At 43.3% G+C, this 21,264-nt stretch overlaps 1 protein-coding gene across 2 annotated transcripts in view; it reads left to right on the forward strand.

Annotated features, from left to right (window-relative positions):
• The window catches only part of cdh7a (cadherin 7a), a 52,316-nt gene extending 37,344 nt beyond the window's left edge, over window positions 1–14,972 (forward strand). For both annotated transcript variants that reach the window (XM_042107740.1, XM_042107750.1), the window contains 3 exons: window positions 2,646–2,763; window positions 3,796–4,047; window positions 11,098–14,972. In XM_042107740.1, the coding sequence (XP_041963674.1) occupies window positions 2,646–2,763; window positions 3,796–4,047; window positions 11,098–11,624 (897 nt within the window). In that variant the 3' untranslated portion in view covers window positions 11,625–14,972. The remainder of the gene's footprint in view (window positions 1–2,645; window positions 2,764–3,795; window positions 4,048–11,097) is intronic.
• The last annotated feature ends 6,292 nt before the right edge of the window (window positions 14,973–21,264 follow it).

Below are 21,264 nucleotides of genomic sequence, written 5' to 3' on the forward strand. Positions count from 1 at the left end.
TGTTACATGTGTTGCTTTGTTGACTCTCGGGGGTTACATTTTCTCAGGAAACATACTCCCAACAAAGTGATGTTTCTTGATATTTTCTCTAGTCAGTGTTTTGCGAAGGGAACACAAAACAAAGGTATTGCAATTTTTCAAAGCTTTTATCAACACTCTGCTGCCTTATTCTTGCCACTTTTGTGAATGCCCTTGTTCACAGAGACACCGGTTTGCATAATGTGAAACATCTTAAATCACTTTTGCTCGCAAATCTAACAATGTGTTTGCACAAAGCAAATTATGCGTTGGTAATCATTCCCTGGCCGAACACCTCGGCAGCACACAACTGATTTTTTATGAGACAATATGTAACAACAAGGCGATGAATGAACCAAGAGCAGATAGGTGGAATGCCCCTTGTGGACGGACTTAGAAACAGATGGCAAGTGGTGCAAGAGCATTCCCCAGGTCCCCAGCAAACAAGTCCACTTTAATGGGTTCGGCCTCGCTCCATGTCTGCTTTAGCTCTGAGCGTTTTTAGCTGTGAGCTTTCACCCCAGCGCCCTTCAGCCACCTCTCCCCCTTTGTCTCCAATGTCATTCGGAGACTTATAACAGTGTCTACTGCCTGACAGCGTGATACATCACTAAATAAGTCAGAGCAACATCTGTGCTTCCAGGATACTTTGTCTCATGTGAAAAGACCCCTCCCTTCAGTTCTTCTCGCATCCTTCTTTCTCTCTTTCTCTCTCCTTCCTAACACCTCGTTGTCATGGAGATTAAAAAAATAGTTTATATTTTTGTGTATGTGTGCCGTGCTCCCTCTGGCGCGGCTGGGCGTTTGTAATTAGGGGAAAGCTGATCATCACGCCTCTTGCTAGATGAGACGGCATCCTCGGTGGGCTGAGCGGCACCGCTGACAGATGCCGATAATGTGGTCATCTCCGCCTGTCAGGTCAGAGCATTAGTCTCCGCCAAGCTGGCCAGCCTCCTGAGACTGCCGCGGTATGGGGTTAAAGATTTGCCCTCAAACGGACACGGTATGGGTTAAAGATTTGCCCTGCAGCTAGACCATGTCTAGTCACATGAAAGACTATACTCAATCTCCAGCAAACCCAAAAGCTGCTCAACAACATCTCTCACTCTTTCCCTCCTTCTCTCTCTCTTTCCCTCTGTCTCTTCCGCTCTCTTTCTCTGCCCCTTCTCTCTCCCTCTTTCTCTATCTCTTCTTTCTATCCTTCCTTCTGTCTCTACAGTTTCTGATCACAGAGTTCCCTTAATCTAGCATTCATTAGTCCACTCAATCAGATGACTTATTAATGAATATGAATTATATATTGCAATATAGGGCTTGTTTAGGATTTGATTTTAACATAATCATGGCATTACTGGAACTCAATATATGATTCATTTAATTAATACTTTTTTTTGGTTTTACCTCCTGAATTATTAATTTGCCACTTGTGGCTGAGACCTTCAGAAAGGTGTTAAAAATGTGAAATAATGTCAAAGACAAACCTCTCTCAGTTAGTTGACATTGAAAAACTGTCCTCCCTATGCTGTGTTTTCCTCCTCATTTGCCAACACATTTCACCTTTAACTCATACTTTCATTTGATTTCACAATGGACCATGGCCATTCAAGCATATTACCATAAGCACCAGCTCTGTGAGCTCATACTTATTTCATTTCATCAGTGTGTGCATTCATGGAGAATCAAGCAGTCATTATATATGTTGCGCTAGAAGACCGCAAAACCTTTTTTTAAAAAATAGAAGTCTTTTTCAGTTAGAATCTCATTCATGATTAAGATATATTTACAGATAAAAACGCCACCCATTACCCCCTACCTTTGCCAAGGGATCACTTGAGATTAATGAGAGAAATGAGAGATTAAACCTGAATCATTGACTAGATAAATAAAAGGCTAAGCCCTTCTCCCCTTAATGGAGCGGCTGAAAGCAAAACGTTTGTTGGGCTAGTCTATTTATTGTAGCCCCCTCTCCCTGTTGGCCCTGTGGAGCTGGTTTGAGGAGATTTCCTCACAGATTGAGTTTGTGCTGACTCCAGCTGAACACTGGGGGATGGCTCGGCACACAGTATTTAACCCCGCCAAAGCCAACAGATTAGACCACCGCAGTGTCAAGAGAATCTTCTTAGAGCACAACCTGATGGGCCACCCCAGATTATCATCTTTAAAACATAGCACTTTTTGGATGCTCTCTCTCTCTCTCTCTCTCTTTCTCTCTCTCTCTCTCTCTCTCTCTCTCTCTCTCTCTCTCTCTCTCTCTCTCTCGCTCCCCCCCCCCACATCTCCCTCTCCCTCTCTTGAATATGTGGTACAATTCCTGTACATCCTCTTAATAGTCATGTACTGCAAAATATATTGGGAAAAATATGTGTTCTATTGAGATATCAACATTATTTTAGCTGAACCTGCAGGGCACTGGTGTTTGTGCATTCCTCCAGCTCATAACAGGTTTAGGCCCACACTGTCTGTGCTTCTTAGGCATCGATTTCTCCTCCAGCCTTCATCGCAATCTCAACCTATGAGATTTTCTGCTCTTATTGCGAGATGGATTGTTTAGATAATAATTTAATTGACAAAATATTAATGCTGCTTTCAAGTCTGGTATATGAGTCTAATAATAAGTTTCCCTGCAGGTGATCGAAACCATAAGTGCAGTGGATCGAGACGAGCCGCCCAGCGGACACCGATTCTTCTTCTCCCTCGCTGCGGAGGCTGTAGGCAACCTGAACTTCACCTTGAGAGATAATAAAGGTTATTTATGGCACTGCAGTTCTTTACACACTCACCGTATACCTGTATATCTGTATATATCTGTATAAAGGGCTTTATTGGATGATGACGTTATGAATGGGACAAGACCATACCATTTCAGAGGTTTGAAGGGGTTGTGTCGTGGGGGCATGAAATGTTTTGAAGTATGAAAGCTGTTACTGTTGTTTTTTAGGGGGTTGAGATGATGGGGAGCCCATCATTTGAAATGATCCGGTTACCATATTTGGAATTCATTACTATTTTTACTAAATTGCAGTGGAAGGTATAGCACATTTATGTGCACAAATGTGAGACCACATTTATGACCATATATGGAACCCATTACTATTTTCACTAAATTGAAAGGTATAGAGCATTGTCATTGAGTGCATTTAAGATTCCATATGTTTCCATATGTAGTTACAGCTTTATAGTTCACATATATAACATGTGCTTGGTTGATACATGTTGAGTGCTTTTTTTATTCTGAAGGGGCACATTTTGTTCTCCCACATCCTGTTTTTTGGGGTTTCATGTCGCCACACAGTGCAGTGTAATGAAGTGTGGCTCGGCCCTTAAAATATCTGAAAGGTTACGTGTTAACCACCACACTGCTTCAAACCACAGCCAAATTCATCCCCCCCCAGTTTCCCATGATCACATCCATAGGAAGAAAAAAGAGACATACTGGGACTGAGTTCTGAGGTCTGTGAGACTGCGACAAGATTCATCATCAAAATGTGGGCATTAAGCTCTCCTGCTAGCCTACTGTGCCGTCCTCGCTGCCCGGACAGGCTCTGCAGACAACATGGTCCACTAGCCTCCCCAAAGACGATCGCTAATGGTCCCCGACTCAAACAGCTGAGCCAGTCAAATAACAATCCCCCTTGTCCCTGCCTGGAACTGGAGAACATGAAAGTGACTGTCACCCATTTGAGCTTTGATGTTGTAGGCCCACATCGAAATGACCATGCATTTCTTAACCATCTAATCACTTATTTCTCCTCCACTCCACCCCCCTCTCGTTTGCAGACAACACAGCGTCCATCTTGACCAAGCGTGCTGGCTTCCAGCGGCGGCAACAGTCGCTGTACCGGCTGCCGGTGCTCATCGTGGACAGCGGCACGCCGGCCCTGAGCAGCACCAACACCCTGTCCATCCGCGTGTGCGAGTGTGATGGCGACGGCTCTCCCCAGTCCTGCGGCGCCGAGGCCTCCATGCTGGCGGCCGGACTGAGCACCGGGGCGCTCATCGCCATCCTGGCCTGCATCCTCACCCTGCTGGGTAAGACACTCCACACACCCCACACACCCTGCTGGGTAAGACACTCCACACACCCCACACACCCCACACACCCTGCTGGGTAAGACACTCCACACACTCCACACACCCTGCTGGGTAGGACACGCAGCCACTCCTTTCTCCAGGGCCCCCATACACCCTGCTGGGTAAGACTCCCCACACACACTGCTGGGTAAGACTCCCCACACACCCTGCTGGGTTAGACTCCCCACACACCCTGCTGGGTAAGACTCCCCACACACCCTGCTGGGTAAGATACGCAGCCGCTCTCTCAGGGGGCACTGAAAGACTCCACAGGAATTTCTGCTTTCATTTTAGTGTGTTGGTGTTACACACAGACACCGTTTGTTGTTTTGATGGACGATTCATGTGGGAAGTGGCTTTTTTTCAGTTGTATCAGTTTAAATTAGGTTTCAAAATCCCATGGTGGAATCCACGGGTGCCAGTCTATCCGATATTTACGTTGAGTTACGTACACACTGAATTATATCTGACAGAGAATATTGGTCAATATCAATTCCATTTCAGTGATAAACAATTTGTCAGTGACAGTGGATTCACAGGTGTGGGCTGTTTGTGTGTGTGTGTGTGTGTGTGTGTGTGTGTGTGTGTGTGTGTGTGTGTGTCATGTTTGTACAACACAGCCCTCCCTCCACTTTGTCTAGAATGACCTGTATGACAGGGCTGTCCCAGTTCGCTGCTCTTTGGCGAGCAGACCCTTCGCTGATTGCTATTTCAGGGGATTCATTAGTTGATTGTCACATGAGAGCACAGCAGCGACAACGTGCCATGCCCTCCCCCTCAACCTGCTGATGACTCCCATGCCCCCCCCCCCCCCCTCAACCTGCTGATGACTCCCCCTTTGTTTTGATTTGTTGACCTGGAGACTGTCTGGAGACCTTTTTGATGGACAAATTGATTTCTTGATTGATTTCTTGACATTGATAATCTGTGTCTACACAATGGCTTGCCGTATTCTCCAAGTGGGAGAAAATGGATCGGAAGCATGATATGATGGATAGATATTGCTAAAGGAATACTTGTTGTTGTGGTGTGTGGTGATCCACAGCTCTTACATACAGTAATGAGCTGATGTGTTCAGGAAGAGTGTCAGAGATCATGGCTGTGATTTGGCACAACGACTAGATTCTCAACACTAGATTCTCAACATCAACACAGCATGCGTGTCTTCATCCCTCACATTTTGGAGTTCAGCTGAATAATACTCTAGGATCACCTGTCCACTTCACAATCCCCTCCCAACTTTCGAAAATGCCCTTGCATGCTATGATGCCCAGGCCGTACCAGATGTGTGTGATAGCTTTGTTTGGGGGAGATAGAAGAGAGGTTGATCTGTGATAGCTTTGTTTATTAAAGTGATTGGCCTGTGACTGCTTTGTTTGAGTGCGGCAGGAGATGGAGAGAGCAATACGAAAAAAGTTGAGACTCTTCAAAAAGAATTTGGAACAGATGCATATTAAAGGAAATCTTATTTTCATATGCTACTAAAATACACTCCGGAGTACAGCCTGTGATTAAAAGACCCTGGATTATTTTAAACTCATAAATGCACCAAAAGACATTCCTGCACAGAAAGAAAAAAATATAATTACATTTTTGAGATGAAATTTCATACCAAAAATATTTTCTTGGTCTTAATTAACTTTTTCTTGAGATTGATTTGAGCAGAGTACAGTTAAATACAGTACCATGCAAAAAGAGAACTTCAGGACCATGTTAGTGAAGTAAACATGCAGTAATTCTTATAGTCGCCCCAAGGTTTGGTTTCTTTCCCTCCTTCTCTTCCTCTCTTCCAAGCTGCTTAGCCACTCGGCCTTTGATTAATTCTAGCTCTTGCAAGACATTTGTAGCAGTGCCTTGCCTCTGCCCTGACTAAGAAAAACACATCTCCCCCAGCCTCCTCCAACAGTAGGATTAGGCCTTTGCGCTGGCTGATCTGAGCTGTTATTTTGGGCAGTGGTGGCAGTGGTGGCAGTGCCCGCGGGGCCTGGGCCCGCACAGCTCCCCACTCTGCTCCATGCCGCTCTGCTCTGCTCTGCTCTGCTCTGCTCCATGCCGCTCTGCTCTGCTCTGCTCTGCTCTGTTCTGCTCACTCTCTGGCTCAGAGGAGAGGTGAAGGAGGAAAGATGAGAAATCAACAAGCAGATCCGTCTTTTTCTCTCCCCCCACCCCTCTCTCTCTCTCTCTCTCTCTCTCTCTCTCTCTCACTCTTACTCTCTCCCTCTGTCTATCTCTCTATCTCTCACTCTTACTCTCTCCCTCTGTCTATCTCTCTATCTCACTCACACACACACACATACACACACACTTTCTCTCTCTTACTCTCTCTCTCTCTCTCTCTCTAATGCTGAAAAAAAATGAATTAACAAGCGTTGTGTGTCTAATGCTGTCTGTATTAGTCACACTAAACAAACACTAAAAATAGCAGGACAAAGCATGGCACCTAATGCAGCCATGTGCAGCAGGCAAGGACAAGATCCAGTGTGCTCACTCAGGCACTGGGTGCTGTGTTATTCACCACACAATCTTCATTAGGCAAATTAATATGTATCAGTCCGTACTGAACTCTGTACTCTCTCTCGGCCTTCAGGAGAGCTACCTTGTCCAGTTGTATAAGGTTGTATTGCAGAAGTGGCACGTAAGGGTGCAGGACAATGACTAGTGTAGGTATTTGTGCAGTGCCTTTTGTACATTGATCTGAAATTAATCATTTGACCCTGATTATTGTAAGTGTAGCTTCAATATATGAAAAGACAAACAGAGATGAAAAATTTGTTTTCATCTCTTTCCAAAGAAATGTTGGTCACATTTTTTTTTCTTTCTCCAGCATTAATCTAAACAATTTCAGGAGTGCATCTCAGACAGTGACAGCTGCTCCCTCCTGAGGTCTGCCTTTGGTTCGTCCGAGATCTGAAGCACACCTCTCCCTCATTAGACATGTTTAGGTCAAGGGATAAAGCCAGGTCACATGAAAGTCCAGGGACGAATGAGTTTTCTCTCTCTCTCTCTCTCCCATCTCTGCCTCTGGTAAAAAAGACACAGCATTCTAATTTGCCTGACCCTGAGCTTGACCCAGCTTGCATGGTGGTACTTAAAGTTCCCAGAGTTTGACTGAGCTTGTACAGTAATGCAAAGACTGCATGGGCAGACACATTGTACTCAGCAGTGAAATAAACATAAAGTCAGAAAGTCAAACTACCATTAGCAGTGCAAGCCTTGGGCTTTTGGTCTGATGTATGTGGTTGGAATGATGTAGGGACATGCAGGGAAGGAGGCTGAGATTGGGGGAGTAGAAAGAGAAAGAGAGAGAGATGGAGAGGATGAGAGAGAGAGATGGAGGGAGAGAGAAAGAGAGAGATGGAGAGAGAGATAGAGAGAGAGAGAGAGAGAGAGAGCAACAGAGAGAACAGAAAAGCAGCACATTCCATAAAAGCACAGACTCACTTTGAAGACATCGATGAGAACGAGGACCCACAAAATATTCCACTTGTTGTCCCATTGATTCTGCATGATGGATTGTTTTCTCAATCCAATTACCGCAAATTGGGGATAATGTTCAATTGATCCACGCTCCCTCTGAACATCCATCTTGTGTCAAAAATGCACTAAAGCTAAATAAGGCCTTTAAATGGGGGCAGTCTGTAACACTTTAGATGAAAGGGCGTAAATTAGGCCTTTATAACACCCACACAATCACAGCATGGTATCACACGCATAAAAGATGCCTCTTGTCTGTGGAACAGATTCATATCTATAGGTCATTAGGATCAGGATTTAGAAATATGTGTCTCACACTTAGCGGGGCGTCATAGAGCTCTGTCTTCCTGTAAAAATATGCATGAGCACTGACAAAATTTGATGTCACAATGTGTCTGATGGCTGTGATGTATTTCACCACTATATTTGGCCAATCCCACCATTACGACTAATCAGTCATACGGAGTGCTATTTCGGGGGGGAAAGTGATTTTCCATGCAGAAAGCCACGAGTCATCCCACATGTAGATTGATACGCTGCTAATGTGTTTCCGATTATGTAAAGTCGGCTGTTTACCGTTGCGACTCTTAGCCAGCCTCTGGGGCGTGAAAGATTTGCAGCTTGGCCAATTGAGACACAATGGAGGTGAAATCCTGGACAAATAACTCTGGCTGTCTCCCGCCGCCTTAACTAGATTCCTGAAGCAGGGGCATGAAGTCACTCTCTATCCATCTCGATCGCTCCCCTCTTCATCTACCCCCCCCCCCCGGCAGTGTTTTTCTTGTGATTATGCAAGTGCACGTGCTGCTGCCCCCCCCCCATCCCTCCCTCCTCTCTGCTCGTCCTGCGTCTGCTGGTCTGTCCTGGGGAAGTGGTGCTGTGTCTCCAGGATGAGCTATGAGCCCCAGCCTCTATATTTCACCCTGCTGGTGGCAGGCCTGAAGGATGGATCATTAGACATTCTCTCTCCTCTATTCCTCTTACACAGTCTCTCTCTCTCTATCCCCCCTCTCTCTCTCTCACTCTAGCTCTCTCTCTCTAACCCCCCCTCTCTCTCACTCTACCTCTCTCTCTCTAACCCCCCCTCTCTCTCTCACTCTCTCTCTCTATCCCCCCTCTCTCTCACTCTAGCTCTCTCTCTATCCCCCCTCTCTCTCTCTCACTCTAGCTCTCTCTCTCTAACCCCCCCCCCTCTCTCTCACTCTACCTCTCTCTCTCTAACTCCCCCCTCTCTCTCTCTCTCTCACTCTAGCTCTCTCTCTAACCCCCCCCCCCCCCCCTCTCTCACTCTAGCTCTCTCTTCTGCTGGCCTTGCACACGTTTCTATCTCATCTCTTTTAGTCACACTCACACTCTTTCGTGCTTCTCTTTCTCTCAGCCCTGTTTGTGGTGTTTGTCTCTCTCTCTCTCTCTTTCTCTACCTTTTTTACTTGCTTTTCTGTTTCTCCATACTTTTCCCACATTTTCCTCTCACCTTGCACGGCCTGCTAAGAAAGCGTCTCATCTCAGTTCTCTCTTTGTGTCTCTATTTGCTGTTTTAATCCATGGGAGATTAAGAGCATTTATTATTAGACAGCAAGAAGAAGAGGAAGACAGGCTCATTTATTTCTGGAGACTGAGGTGGGCTGAGGAACGCTGGCAGGCTGTTTCTGAAGTGGGTGTGGTGTGGTCGAGACTGTTTGCTTTGCAAGAGACCGCTGAGTTACACCAAGCCCTGGCGTTCCCCTCACACACATCACACTTATTACCGTCTGACGTGCTTCTCTAAGGGATGATGTCTGGGGCTTGCTGTTTTATAAGGAAATTATTCACAATGCCCCTGCTTTGCCATTTTTACAACTACTAGCCTAGCATTATTACTGCTATATTTCTATTTCCTGAAATATGGAAGTTCATTATTTCATTTGCTTGAAATTAAAAAATGGAGCTGACCTAGTATCAGCTTACAAACTATATCTGCATATTGGTTGAATATGTTTTTCAAAGACATTTGATTATTTTTAAAATAATTTATTTATATGTGTTTGACTCACACATAACTCTGTCTTATTTACCAGATACTGTAGGCATATGCTGGAGCCATAAAAAGGATTTAGTGCAGGCTGGGCCAGTGTAAGCTGCTTGTGTGAGCAGCCAAGTTGAGCCAGTTGCTGCTAAGACCCTGATATTTACAGCATATTCGGATGCTCTTAAATCCCCCGCGCCGCACACCCGCTGCATCTGCAATGCATATTGCGCCATGGTTTCTGTGCATCAGCAATCACTGACAGGGACACAAGTGAAATGCCTGTAGGCCAGCCCACGCCCCTCTAGCGCCAGGAGGGGGTGTGGGACACAAGTGAAATGCGTGTAGGCCAGCCCACGCCCCTCTAGCGCCAGGAGCGGGTGAGGGCGAGCATGGGCACATGGGTGGGTTGTGGATGTGGAGCTACTGTATCACCACCATTGTTTACTCACTGGGGATTTGTGCACAAGTATATATTTGTGTGTGCATGTTTGTTTGTGTTTATGTTTGTGTGTGTGTTTATGTGAGTTTGGCCATAAGTTCAGTATGTGGACAGTGTGCCTATGGAAATTTTTATGTGATTGTGTTGTTCACATATGTGTAGGTGTATTCTCTATGTGTGTGTGTGTGTGTGTGTGTGTGTGTGTGAGTGGCATGTGCGCGTGCCATATGATGGAGGGTGCAAACATGAGTGTGTGTGTGAATGCTGGGTCAGGTGGGTGTATTTCATCGTTGTCAACACTGAGGTAAGAGAAGATTAAATCAGCCTGCAGCCACCGCCATCCCTCCCCCCATCTCCAGCGCAGCGGAGGCGAGATGTGCGCCGTTAGAGATGGGCCAGGGGTGCCATAAAAGCGATTAAGCCCTAATCCGATGGACATATTGATAGAATTAATGTACCCCTTTGCTGTGTTAATTGAATTTAGCAGATAATGTAGGTAATCGTTCCGGCAAGATTGTGAGCGGGCTGGAAAAATCGAGGAAGTTGTGCTTACAGGTGCAGATTTGAATTGAAAAATAATAACAAAAGATTATTGTGGTCCCAGGGCAATATATATATATATATATATGACAGATAGCATCTCCCCTAAACAGTGGGTGATTGTGTTCCTGCATTGCCTGGCTTTATCTTTGTAAACATGCCCTGCAGGCGGGAGATGTGGAAGATGCCTGAGGGTTCACACAGCCCCCCGCATGTGAGGAGTGCTCTGGCTCTCTCTCCTGCCCTGCTGCTGCTCCTCTAAATGTTTTAGAGCTGGAGGAACAGAGCATCTGTGTCCCATCGCGCAGCTCCTTTAGACTGACAAGCACAATTTGAAAAGAATTTAATTTTTTGGGCTTTAACTCTCTCTCTCTCTCTCCCTCACCCTCTCTCTCCCTCTCTCTCTCTGTCTGTCTCTCTCTCTCTCTCTCTCTCTCTCTCTCTCTCTCTCTGTCTCTCTCTCTCTCCCTCTCTCTCTCTGTCTGTCTCTCTCCCTCTCTCTCTCTCTCTGTCTCTCTCTCTCTCTCTCTCTCTGTTTCTCCATCAGTGCTGGTGTTGCTAATTGTGATGATGCGACGGCGGAAGAAGGAGCCGTTGATCCTGGACGAGGACCGTGACGTGCGGGAGAACATTGTGCGCTACGACGACGAGGGCGGTGGCGAGGAGGACACGGAGGCCTTCGACATGGTGGCCCTGCGCAACCTGAACGTGGTGCGCGGCGGGGGCGGCGACAGCAAGGTCCGGCGCGACGTCACACCCGAGGTCACCACGCTCTACATGCCACGCCCGCCGCCCTACAAAGCCGCGCCGGCAGACAACAACGGCATCTTCCGGGAGTTCATCTGGGACCGTCTCAAGGAGGCGGACGTGGACCCGGCGGCGCCGCCCTACGACTCCCTGCAGACGTACGCCTTCGAGGGCAGCGGCTCGGTGGCCGACTCCCTCAGCTCCCTGGAGTCCCTGAGCACGGACTCGGACCAGAACTACGACTACCTCAGCGACTGGGGCCCGCGCTTCAGGAAGCTGGCTGACCTGTATGGCCACACCGACGGCAGTAATATATTCTCCTCCTAGCCGGGGATTGTGTGTCTGGGTTGCTGTTTCTTTCTGTTTGAAGTCCCGTCTGCCTGACCTTCAGTGAGAAGCCTTCAGCTGGGGGAACAGAAGAATGGTTCAGATGGGAAGGAGAATATTATGAATATTTTAACTTTTTTGTGGAACAAAAACCTGTCTCGTTGTCAAACTCCAACAAGCACACAAGAGACACACTGTACATGGAAGTGAATATCCTTTTTCAGCACTTGATGGTTTTTGTCAGGACTTTACGATGACCAGTGATTAGTTTGGAGAAAAGGTACAGCCGACTTTGGGATTTGTTTGTATTTGAAGCACTTGGGGAAAAACAGACAGAAGGGAAGGACTTGGTGCACAGTTGATGCTATAAATGCTACTACATTCATCAATAGACATTTCATGGAAGGAAAGAGGCACAGCAGTGCATTGCTTTCCTCTGTGAGAGATGGGGGTGCGTCCCCTGTATCTATGGTGACCAAACAAAAACTGTGCCACTAACCAGTCCAGTGGTCTTGTCATAATGCCCTCCTTAATCCGTATCAGTGTTCCTTTATTTTCAAAAGTATTTAAATCATTTGTGGATCTTTGCTTCTTTTTTTTCAAAAAAAAAAAGATATTGCAAAATTACTAAATAATACAACTGAATCATCTTAAGATGTTGTCAGCCCAAAGCTGATCCCTAAACAGTGTTTTTATTTTTCTTTTAAACCTTACCCCTTACAAGTAGCTCTGTTGGGGCTGTCAGGTTGCTTGTTTAATGGATCAAGCTCCAACAGAGGCTTTAATGTTCTCAAGGTGTTCTTAGGTCTAACACCACTACTCCAGATTAAGCAAATCCCAGCCTCTCGCTGGGGGACTTATGGTAACGGATGACATGCAGCATGTATTGTTGAGCCTTTGAGGGCTGCCTCCTGGTCCCCTGATGAGCCTCATCAAGACGCCTGAGAGAGTGGTATGGTGGCACCATAGAACCATTCCTGCTGGAATATTTCTGTAAAGGAGAGTTAGAACAACAGACAGCACCATACAAGAGTGTTGCTTTGCTATTCGTAAGAGTAAAAAGTGGAGTATCTTGAGTATGTTCATTTTTTTTTAAAGCAAAGGTAAATAAATATTGACATTCTCATCAAAGCCAAGAGCAGCTAAGCTGTGTGTAATTAGTGTATTCAGTCGCAGTGTCTCCTCACCCTGAAATATTGATGTGGACTCAGAGGGCATTTTTGATTGATGAAAAAACAATATTTATATCATCCCTGAAGGGAATATTTTCATATGTAGAATTATGTGGAAGTATCCACAAACATATTGCCTGATGAATAGTGGACAGAGACCTTCACTGGTTCATCTTTTTTAAATCTACTAATGGATGGCATTATTAATATATTGTCCCAGTGGTCACTGAAATATGACCCTACCGCATAAGTGTATTGGGTTCTTTGATGTTTTCTATGAAGTCATGCTTTTGAAGTGAGTGTACAACCAGTGAATTCAGCGGTGTAAGCAGCCAGTGAGTTTGATAAATGGGGTAAGTCATGTCAGAATGCTTAAAAGGCCTAAGCTAAATTAACCCCTGAGAGTGTTTTGATGGATGATTCTGCTGTTTTACGGAGCATAAACATACATCCACAAACATGCTCACAGAGGTGGACATGGCCCAGCTCCCAGCTCTGCCAGCACTGGTATGAAATACAAGGACAGAGTTGAATTTAAAGCTGTTTTAACAGACTTAAACATGTCAAACAGTATCTCTTAAACAACATAAGATGCTTTGTCATTGCTAGAACCTTATTGCACTGAGAACTGTAGCTTTTAAGGAACTCAGTCTCTGTAAGGTCTTTAGTAGAGAGCAAACATCTTGGTGCCATTAAAGAATGCATCTGACCTTGACAACACTATTTTTGCCTTGAGACCCTGAGGCATTTGCGTGTCTTTTGACAAAAAATATTGCCTCACACTCTTAAAGTTCATTCCTGTGTGTCCAAATATGATTTAAATTTGTTTCTGCACAAATGCAGGCAAAGACCATAGAACTTTAAACCATTTAAAGTTTTTGTGCTGTTTTATTGCCGAAATTATTGTTATCCTTGTTATTCCTGAATTCATTATCTTTGACAGAAAGTGCATCTCACTCCATTGTGGGTGATGGTCCTTAATGAGTGGCAATGATAATTTAATCATTTCACAACCACAATAGAGATAATGAAGATTGAGAATATTATCTGTGAAAGTCTAAGAATGTCTCATGTTGTAAAGCAAATGTAATTATTTGTTAACTGGCTCCACTAAATGAAAACTAAAAGGGCAATCGAAATCTCATTAGACTTTGGCACTAAGTAATAATAAATGCCATTTCAATTAAGGGAATTGCAGGGGATTAGCTGCAGTAAGCAGAACCAACAAACTCAGAGGGGGCTTCCTCCAGGGAGGGGGAGAAGACCAGAAGAGAAATTTACATCTCCTCAATAATCACACGCACAGTCCATCAGCCATGACACTTCCTTGGGGCCATGCAGGGCAGAGGGAGGAGACTTTGTTGAAAAGGCAGAGACGTTCGTCATGAGACGTCACTGGGCAACTAATAAACCCCCTCATGCTGCTCTCTCCGAGGAGAGGAGAGAACATGCCACACACAACAGCTTTCTTCTTCTACTGTTTTTTTCCAGCTGTGGTCCCGGGTCTTGAATCACATGCAGACAGTTGAAAATGACTATGTGTCACTTGGAGAGATAAGCCACTGTTGACTCGGTTGTGGCGGCAGGCGGTCTCACGCCACAAGGGGATCAGTCAGCCCAGCTCTGGTCCTCTGTCCACATCAAAACCATCCACACTCAGTGCTTTCTTAAACAGACAGCTCCGCCACAAGTAATTGATGTCGGAGCAAAAGTAGGAGGACAGACCCTCACTGGCGGAGGCTCCTGGGACGTCGTCTTCATCCTTAGAATTTCATCAAAAAATGTATACTGTATATGTGTTACTTTTTTATTTTTATTTATTTTTTATTTTTTTGTATTGTTCCTTAATTGGGATTGTGTTAATTATGTTCTTTATGGTATGGTAGCTTGTGTATCCCTGGACATCTAAGTGGCCTTTCCTGTTGCAGCAGAGGAGACAGATGACCTGAATCCAATGAGAAGACGGTACACAACCATGGAAGGAGTCAGGCAGACAATCAGTGCCCCAGGTTCAACAAGCTCCTCACGTTTGGGCAGAGAGGGAAAGAAACTGTTCAACATTTTGTACAGGTTAAAATGAAAAGAAAAAAAATGCTCCTGACTCAAAGTCATATGTATAATTTTGAATAAAGAAATAAATCTTGTTTCATCCAGAGGTGTCATACCTTGTTCTTAACATCTTGTTAATGTGTGTGTAATTTTCTTATAATTCTTCAGAATGATAAATGTTATTATTGGTCATTAATGAAAACAACCATTGCTCAGCTTTCCTCACAATTTCTATCACTGCCTGGACACATGTTATGACATACTCGTTGACATGTCTCAGTAATTAGCTGTGCTGGCGGATGAGGCATGATTTAGAGATCATTACTGGAAAGCACCTGAGACACCCCCAAACACACACAGTGAGACAGGCAAACACAAACACACACACACACCAACACAGCTGACAGCTGGCTACCAGCCATCCACTAGTCATGGCAGCCAAAACAAACACTCTTCTCTCACACATACCTTGTGGCTCCCGTGGCGTGCCAAATTAGCGCTGTGAACATCCCCCAGGATACACATAGAGGGTTGTATCCCCATCAACCACCAGCAGCACATACAGTAACATATCACAGCATCGTTAGCCTCCTCGTTAATCTTGTTATATCTCATTAAGGTGTGAACAATTCAATTCATTTGAAGTCTACATACAAAGGGTCATGTAAGAGGTCAGGATCGTTTGATCAGGGAAATCATTATTATGTGTAATTACAACAGTTTAATGGATTAATTTGCGTTTTCTCTTTGGATGATATGGATGATGATACAGACAACAGCACTTCACAGCTACTGCTAGTCTAGCTCTGCTCAGCTATGCAGTGGTACAACCTCCGCATTTTGTTCTATGAAATATACCTTTTTCGCTTGCTCCATCAGAAAAGGGTCTCGCAGGGGAGGAGTGATATCACACAATATTCATTAGGCCGCTAAGGGCCTAACGATCCAAATTAAAACACTGTGTCCATTTCAGAGAAATGCAGTGGTGGTAGTGCAGTGCCATTAATTTGACTAATATTGATATGCAGGTTTAACACAGAGGCCCGATGAGACTCTCTCCCACTGCAGACAAAGGTGCCTACTGCTTTATGAAGCGATGTTACATTTATTCCACAATCCAGCCAGAATCCATGTAAGTGACATTTTCACTGCCATTGATTTTCTCTCTAAATTAAATATGTGATTCATACATTTAACAAGATTGCTTTGGGAAAAATCCAATTATTCCTCCAAGGGCCAGTGGAAAAGTCATTAAAAGGGCCTGTGATAATTATGGGAGTAATAGGCATTTTGAGGCATGTGGAAAAGGGAAGAAGTTGGCTTTGACCCTTAATAAGACCACTTGTGGCTGAAACATGGTTGGGTCCGTCTGGATCCAGGATGTTCTAATGCCCAATGGAAGCCCTCAGGAACATGTTCTGAAAACACACGACAGGCCTGAAAACGCAACGGGAAGTGCATACTCTGCTGTACATTCATAACATTGACAGGCGCCAAATCCAGGGAGTGTCACAGGCCATAGCCGTTCCTGGAGTCCACAAGACTAAGCTAAACAGAGGAACGCTATCTTTCTATGGCAGATCGAGAGCTAGCTTTAGCATTTAACATTTGTACAGTGACATTTAACATGTTCTAAACACACTGTCTGGCTAACACTGACACCTCTACAGAAATGTTAATGAATGTGCGCTGTCCTTATAAATGAAAATGGAAATTAAGTTTAAGGGTCCATGGCAAGATCAGGGGAAATTCATGGACACAAAAAACTTAGAGTCAGCAAGCATGTAATAAGTGAAACACAAATGTAAACAAACATACAGTATGATGTAAACAAACACACGTTGTGGATGTACATGCAAAAAGAAGGGAACAGATCAATGGGCGAAGTCGGAAGACTTTAAGATCAGTTTCATGAAATATGAAACATGGTGGGTCTGATCTTGTGGAAAAGACATTTGGTGGCATTTCTGAAGTGGGGCTTACTGCGAATCTTATGTATGTTTAATGGGGTGCCATGCTACTGCTCGGCCCTGTGCTGAATCTCTTACTACTTGCTTTGAACTGACCTTGGCAGACTATGATATCCTTTGACTAGAAATACACCATCCTATTATATATATATATATATATACTGCTAAGTATTTCTAAGCACACATGTACATTGCGCCGATATATTTGATTTTAATAATCAACGAACACCACTAACCCGAAAACGTTGCCTGGTGTCCCTTTAAGGAAACTGGGATCCACTTGGTCTTCATGAACACAACAGAAGTTATCTCTTGCGAATGTGTTCACACATTTCTCACACCCTTTTGCAAAACAGTTAACACAGATATCATTCAAAAACCCTACTCTATTGGTTTTCCCGTGCTAAACAAAAGGAAAACATCTTTTTCACAGACGGTATAGATTCATCTGAATCTCTGATACACCTGTGTGAAACTCCTTTGCACAATTCTTCAATCAGCAATCATTCATTATCCATAAGAGATGCCATGTCTGTTCTATGTTGCTATTTACAAGTATGGATCTAATGCAAATTTAGACAAAGTACTGTATTGACTATTTGGTGAAGAAAACAGTAAAAGTGTTTACTGTAGGTCTACTTCGATGAAAAATGACAAGTTGTAGTTCAATGAAATTTGTCTTGCCTAGGTGTTTACTGTAGGTCTTACATGTCAATGACAGTTACATCTTGGGAGGAATGAATAAAAAATTATTCAGTACATTAAGTCTTTTCACAGTTTTTTTCTGATACCAGAAAAATGAGAAAGAAATGGAACAGACATAGCAAAAATGCTCATTTTGAGAACTAGATTTTGCATTTTGTTGTCCAGTGTGTAATGATTGATTGAAATCACACAGTGATTTGACGACAGGATGTGTTGTTTGAAGGCAAGATTTGCTTTTGCTGCATGTTTTACTGTAAGTGTTTTGAGAGCAACAGCCTTTTGCAAGCTAAATGTGTGATTTTGGCCAGAGTGCTTATTTTCAGACACAGGTGTTAACTGTTTTGAGAATGTGATGTCAGAGTTGACACAAGCATCAAAACGATCAAGAAAAACTGTATTGTTGTACATGTTCTTGTCTATATTTCTGATATGTTGCTGATTGGATCATAAACAGCCACAGCAACAAAGAGGAATGACTGATAATGACTGACTCTTCTCTATTATTGTGTTACATGCTTCAAATGTAAAACACTTTGAGCTGCATTCTGTGTATGAAAAGTGCTACACAAATAAAGCTTATTATTATTATTATTATTATTATTATTACAGTATTGCCATGGATGCAAGCATGTCATACTCTCTCTCTCTCTCTCTCTCTCACATACACACACACACACACACACACACAGTAGTATCATACGAACTTATTATGACCACCGCTAGCGAAGCTAGCGAAGCGGTCATATAGGGATTGTCAAAGTTTTTTTTATTTTTTTTTTTTTTCCCCGTCATCTACTTCCAGAATTTTTGGTCAACGATACCCGGGACACCGAACCACCGGGGCACATGAAATTTGGTGGGTATGTAGCCCCACTAGACTTTTACGGAAAAATTTTGTTTCGTCCCCGGGGGCCACCCCCCCCCCCCCCCCCCGTGCTGGCCCCCCCGAACCGCAAAAAAAACAGTTTTTCCTAAATAACTACCTGAACCGTGGCACCGAGGATGAAGAATCTTTTTATGGTATGTTGGTCTCAAGGGCCCACATCAACCTGGCCCATAATCACTCATTTGTGATTTGCACCCCCCCGGTAAAAAATGAAAATGCAATATTCAGTTATCTTCAGTTAAGATGTTCAGAACTGCACCAAATTTTATGTGTATGATTGACCTGGCATTCTCTGGGGGTATGCCAAGTTTCGTAGAATTTCATCTATGGGGGGGTCTAAAAAAATTAGGTTATGTGTACATTTAGTGACTGTACACTCATTGGCCTGTAGATGGTGGTGCACACATATACACATGCACACACACACAGGCACCCACATACTATCGGTATTAGAACGGCCGATACATAATTACAAATTCAGTAGGATTAAAAGAAAGCCATGCAAATATTCATCATCATCATCATGGCTGCATTTCCAGTATTGGCGATAAGTAGTCGTTTGTCCACTGGATGGCGCATCGTTGCAGTGAGACGTAATTTTGTTGAAAGTTAAAAGTGGGTTGGAAAAACAATGGACGCTTCCTACAGGACTGTAGTTTACCGCAGAGAACGTCTAATAAGGATAGGACGATGTTCACATGAAATGTAATTCCCATTTCTTCTTGAAGCCGAAATAAATCTGAGGATGTTTATCGGACATGCTTGGTTTTTACTGCAGGTACGTTAATCTTATAATATCAATAAGGACCTAGGTAATGTTACCGTTAGCGTTGGTTGAGTGATGGAGGCCAATTTGATTGATTGCATTTGTAGAAAACTATAAATGCGGTTATACCAAGCAAATTGATAGCAGCACTGTAATTGTATCTTTCGACTGTCATTTGTTGCACGTGCTACAAAAATCATTCTGTGCAATGGAAGATTTACCAACGTTACACCGGTCTGATACAGTTTTGCCTATACGTGCGTGAGACTGAGACACCTGTTTATTTTGCAGGGTGTGAGAGGGGAATCGATGTGCTTTGATTCCAGCTTGGTAGTTGTAATCTGTGAAATTAAAAAGCATGTGTATGTGAAGTATCCAAACAATGACACCTTCATTTCATTATGGCTGCTTTAGCAACACACCTTAAGCTACTGTGTAGTGGGTCCCATTTAGAAGTGGCTACTTCATTCGCACTTTCCTTGACTCATGGAGCTGCGTGAATTTTATTACAACTTTTCGCCACGATATGGCAGTTTAAGTCCGCTTGATACTGTAAGGCGTAAGCCATTGGTTTCCAAAGGAGATTTTATTTGTGTCGCCAGCATAGCCTATTGACAATTTATGTTGTAAATAGGCCTACCTTATAAGCCTACCTGTAGCTTAGGGAAGCTAACAGCTTTCTATTAGGATCTAGTTTGTTAGTTACAGTTTTGTCATAACTCCCTGATGCATTTTTGCATTTAGAATAGCCAGAGTGTGGATATCTCAATCGGAAAATTATAATAATATCGGGTGCCTATGGACTAGGCTGGGTGAACCCAGCCTGATCTGCCCGCTATTTACAGTGCATGAAAATGCACTGTACTGTTCTTCCAAGGCAACAACAACAACAACTTATTATTATTATTCAGCTAACCACTTTTTCCGTACGCAATTTCTCTTGAACAGTTTAACTTAGAAACTTCATTCAAACTTTGTAACGTAGGTATTCAAACGGACCAAGCTGCTATGTCTTTTCAACTTTGAAACTTGTATACTTTTTAAACTATTAAAGAAAAACTTTTTAAAAATCCCCATAGACTTAACATTGCCGATTGTGACATCATAATACGGCCGTTAAGCAATTAGAATCCTATGGCAGGTGTTCAGGCCACCTGGATCAACTGCCAGTCGCAGGCTTTAAGCATACAAACTGGCCCTATTAAGACTACACATCCTGTTCAACTGCTTCCTCTGCCAAAAACTGTTTCAAAATAAAAGTCCTCACTACAATATTTCACTGTTAAACTATGTAAACTGTTCAGCCATTGTAACTGTTACTTGTCATCAACTATGACTCCTACCCACTGTAGCTAGTTAGCATGGTTAACATAGTTAGCATTGCTAGCATTGTTAACATTTTTAGCAAAACTGCTAAAAATGATTAGCTAAGTTAGCTAAGTAACATGGTTAGCATAGTTAGCATGTTAGCATGCTAGTTAGCATTTTTAGCAAAACTGCTAAAAATGATTAGCTAAGATAGCTAAGTAACATGGTTAGCATAGTTAGTATGTTAGCATTGTTAGCATGCTAGTTAGCATTTTTAGCAAAACTGCTAAAAATGATTAGCTAAGTTAGCTAAGTAACATGGTTAGCATAGTTATCATGTTAACATTGTTAGCATGCTAGTTAGCATAGTTAGCATAACTGCTAAAAATAATTAGCTAGGTTAGCTAAGTGCTTAGAAAACATTAGCTAAGTGCTATGCACTATAAATTGTTAGCATAACTGCTAGCAAACATTAGAGCCATTCCAACTTTTAGTTATCGTCAAACACTACCTATACACAGCCATTAAACTATTTGAATATCAACATTCATTAAACTTTCAGTCTTTCAACAACTTTTAAACGGTCTACTTTTAAACTATCTATCTATTAAACCAACAACTTTTAAACTATCTACATTCAACTTTTAAACGGTCTACTTTTAAACTATTATTAAACTATCTATCTATTAAACTAGCTGTCTATCAACAACTTTTAAACTATCTACATTCAACTTTTAAACGGTCTACTTTTAAACTATCAACTTTTATTAAGCTATGCAACCAC

The sequence above is a fragment of the Alosa sapidissima genome, chromosome 1 (assembly GCF_018492685.1).
Source record: "Alosa sapidissima isolate fAloSap1 chromosome 1, fAloSap1.pri, whole genome shotgun sequence".
NCBI lineage: Eukaryota > Metazoa > Chordata > Actinopteri > Clupeiformes > Clupeidae > Alosa > Alosa sapidissima.